At 40.5% G+C, this 3,225-nt stretch overlaps 1 protein-coding gene across 1 annotated transcript; it reads right to left on the bottom strand.

Annotated features, from left to right (window-relative positions):
* Positions 1 to 1,504: 1,504 nt before the first annotated feature.
* Positions 1,505 to 2,773, bottom strand: KCNJ16 (potassium inwardly rectifying channel subfamily J member 16). The gene has a single exon (XM_044419005.1). It carries the CDS (start codon positions 2,771 to 2,773, stop codon positions 1,505 to 1,507), a length of 1,269 nt encoding a protein of 422 aa, XP_044274940.1.
* Positions 2,774 to 3,225: the final 452 nt, after the last annotated feature.

The raw sequence follows: 3,225 nt of genomic DNA, 5'->3' as shown, positions 1-3,225 counted from the left end.
TTCTATCTGGCTGCATGCCTGAGGTGTGTGTATGAAGTTGGGGAATATTTTGCTCTTGAGGAAACACAGACCAGCATTCCAATGAATGTGTTTGTCATTACTTTAGCACACAGCACCTGCAAGAGGTAGGAGTGTTAGGGAAAGCCATGGTGGATTCAGATGAGATCTCTGCCTTAAACCCATAGAACTGCTTCCAGTCAGAGTACACAGAACCAAGCTGTAGACCAGTGGACTGACCTGGCAGAAAGCAGCTTCCTCTGTCCCTGTGTTAGATGCAGAACAATGCGATATGGTCCACAGGGTGCCTGTTGAAGAATACAAGGCTAGAGGTCTGTAGGATCGAGACATTCTACCTGCTCAAACCAGATAGCAACAGTCATATTAGGAAATGCTTTACGTAATGAGTTCCAGTCACAACAGAGGTTATCTAAAACTAGCATGAAGATGCCAAAATGAAGAAGCAGAAACATATCCATCAATCCAGTGCATTCAACTAATAGAAGAATTTGGTTTTCAGACGGATAGAACAGAAAAGGAAAAGAAGAGGTAAAATAAAATACTCAAGAATGAAGAGCAAAATGAAAGAAGAGCCAAATGAGTGGGAAGAAATATTTTATATATTAATTTTAAAATCAAACCAACTAATAACATTTTCTAAGTTAAACATCCTATTTTTCAAAACTGTCAAACAAAATTTCAACATATTCTGTGTACAGGATGATTATGTGATTAAAAATGCTAAATGCAAATAATCAAACCATAGGTTTGGATAGTTGGTCTTATATTCTCAGAACAAGCAAACGGGAATGTAATTATTAAGCAATATAATTTAAGTGCAAGCAAATAAGATGGCTTAAACTTTGGCAAAGTTAGCTACAGCTTTCAAACTCTGTGTAACAATTTTTCCATAATTATTGAAGAACCCAAAGTATTTCATGTGAAATTACAAAAGAAGATAGTCAAACTCTAGCTTTTTAACAAACAAACAAAACCATGAAGCAGTTTCCAGGAGCAGAAAATACTCTAATAATTAAGTTATACTTGAACATAAAAACCAGTATTCTGAAATACTCGAATTAAGTTCTTGTGCCTCCAAAACACACTTCCCTGGACAAAATCCCAATTAATGTAACCCAGGATCTCCCAGCACCCCCACTATGCTGAGACCTAAACATTTGGTTCAGATAAACTGGCTTTGTGTGTTAAGTGGAAAGGCAACTTTGACATTTCTAACCACAGATTCCTCCAGCGTAAGTGCTGAGCACCCTTTCAGGATTAGATTGCTTGCATGCAAAATTCTACAACTTGTGAAATGAGTAATTTTAAAAGAGCTGACTCAAATGAAGTTATATACCAAACATGAATAGCAATTAGACAGAAGCCATAATTAAGTGTCAGTGAGTCATTTCTTCCACTTATGATTTGAGGGTCCTGTTCATAAGGTTTTAAGGGAAAACTGGCCATGGCCCTGCAAAAAGTTAACAGCAGCCATGGGAACTGAGTGTTAGATTTGGGATTCCATTGAGATTCTGCTTAAAGTCACCAGAGCTCTCTCATAGGGCAGCTCCGTAGCATTAACTGGGTTAGGGACTTTGGCTGCCTCTTCAGAAATCTCAGAATGGATGATCAAAGCATCAGCACTAAATGACCGGACTCGGACTCCTGATGATGTTCCAGGTTCTCCATCCATTGCCTTTTCAAAAGCAGTATATTCTTGTTCCTTGCTATCTAGATGCTTGGCACTACAATATGGAGCATAAACTTCAGTGGTTTCTTCAAACTGGAGGCAGTTGACTTTGTAATACTTCTTCTTCATTTGCAAAATTTCATTGAATCTGTGGCCCCAGAGGATTTCTCGAGGAACATATGAGCTTCTTGACTGGTGTGACGTTCCTGTCGAGTCTCCAGTGTATACGAATGTAACCAGGATCTCAAAGTTCTCTTTTGCCAGAGCTTTCCTGTCCAAATCATATAATGGGCTGTCCTGGTTAATTTCATGCACAATGGTCACTGGAGTCGCAAGGATGATCTGATCATTTAACAGTTTTAAGTCCTTGTATTCGAGGATCATCCGTCCCACGCGATCTTCCACATAGCGCAAGAGCTGGGCTCTCACTGTGCCTTCTACCATATGATTAGGCCGGAAATCACCTATCCGCCACATCAGGCAGAGTTTGCCATCTCTCAGGCCAACTGTGGCATAATAGCTAAAGCGGATGGTCTGAGCTCGCTTCCGGGCAGTTGCCATTTTGGCCAAGGCAGCACCAATGATGAATGTGTCAATGATGCAGCCTAACACCGACTGTAGGACAACTGTCAGGATTGCTGCTGAGCACTCCTCAGTGACACAGTGGGATCCATAGCCAATTGTCGTCTGGGTTTCGAGGGAGAATAAGAAAGCCCCTGTGAAACTATGGACGTTATCAACACAAGGGGTTATTTCTTCATCAGGTGATAAGTCACCATGCTGGAGCGCAATCAGCCAGAAGACCAAACCAAAAAACAGCCACGAAAGGATGTAGGACAATGAGAAGATCACAAACATGTGGCGCCATTTGATGTCCACTAATGTGGTGAAAATATCAACCACATAGCTCTCCCACTCCCCAAAGATGTGCTTGAAGTATACATTGCAGCTCCCATCTTTCTGGAGAAACCGCTTTTGCATTTGTTTAATCCCCACTGAAGTTGTTTCTTGGTAGCTCTGTGAATGTCTGAGTTTCTTTGCCTCCATGCTTATAAGTTTATAGTTATCATCACCAGGCTCAGCCATGCTTCTGGAGTCTGCACTGTGTAATTAATTCAGAAGACACATTTAAAGATATCAATCACCAGCTGGTCTCCCCCCTCTCATCTTTTATAACCTGCAGAAGAAAACAAAGAGCAAATATTTAATATTTGGATTATATCTCAGGCTAGATTCTAATGACCACATGCGTTATCTAATGAGCAACGCTTTTTCAACTTGTATCCTCAGCTTTAACTGGAAACGAGCTTTAGTGTTGTTTAAAATTCTAGCTTTCCTGGTTTTATCTTGAAAGCACCCAAAATAGACTCAAGATAATGGAGCAATGGCAGTGTACATATTATACATACATGCATACAATTCCACACAACCCTACATTTGACATCTCCAATAAAATCCTCTTTTATGGGGACTAACTCTCCCACAGGCTCCTTTAATTGTCTCCAAGGCATGTGAAAAGCAAAGGTGGTTGTTCTTGT

The sequence above is a fragment of the Varanus komodoensis genome, unplaced genomic scaffold (assembly GCF_004798865.1).
Source record: "Varanus komodoensis strain SLA01 unplaced genomic scaffold, ASM479886v1 scaffold98, whole genome shotgun sequence".
In the NCBI taxonomy this organism is placed as follows: domain Eukaryota; kingdom Metazoa; phylum Chordata; class Lepidosauria; order Squamata; family Varanidae; genus Varanus; species Varanus komodoensis.
The sequence above is the reverse complement of the archived record's forward strand: the minus strand, read 5'-3'. Positions and strand labels throughout refer to the sequence as shown.

Excerpts from the sequence above, each read along its gene's own strand:
- KCNJ16 (XM_044419005.1), bottom strand. The coding sequence starts at position 2,773 with ATGGCTGAGCCTGGTGATGATAACTATAAACTTATAAGCATGGAGGCA.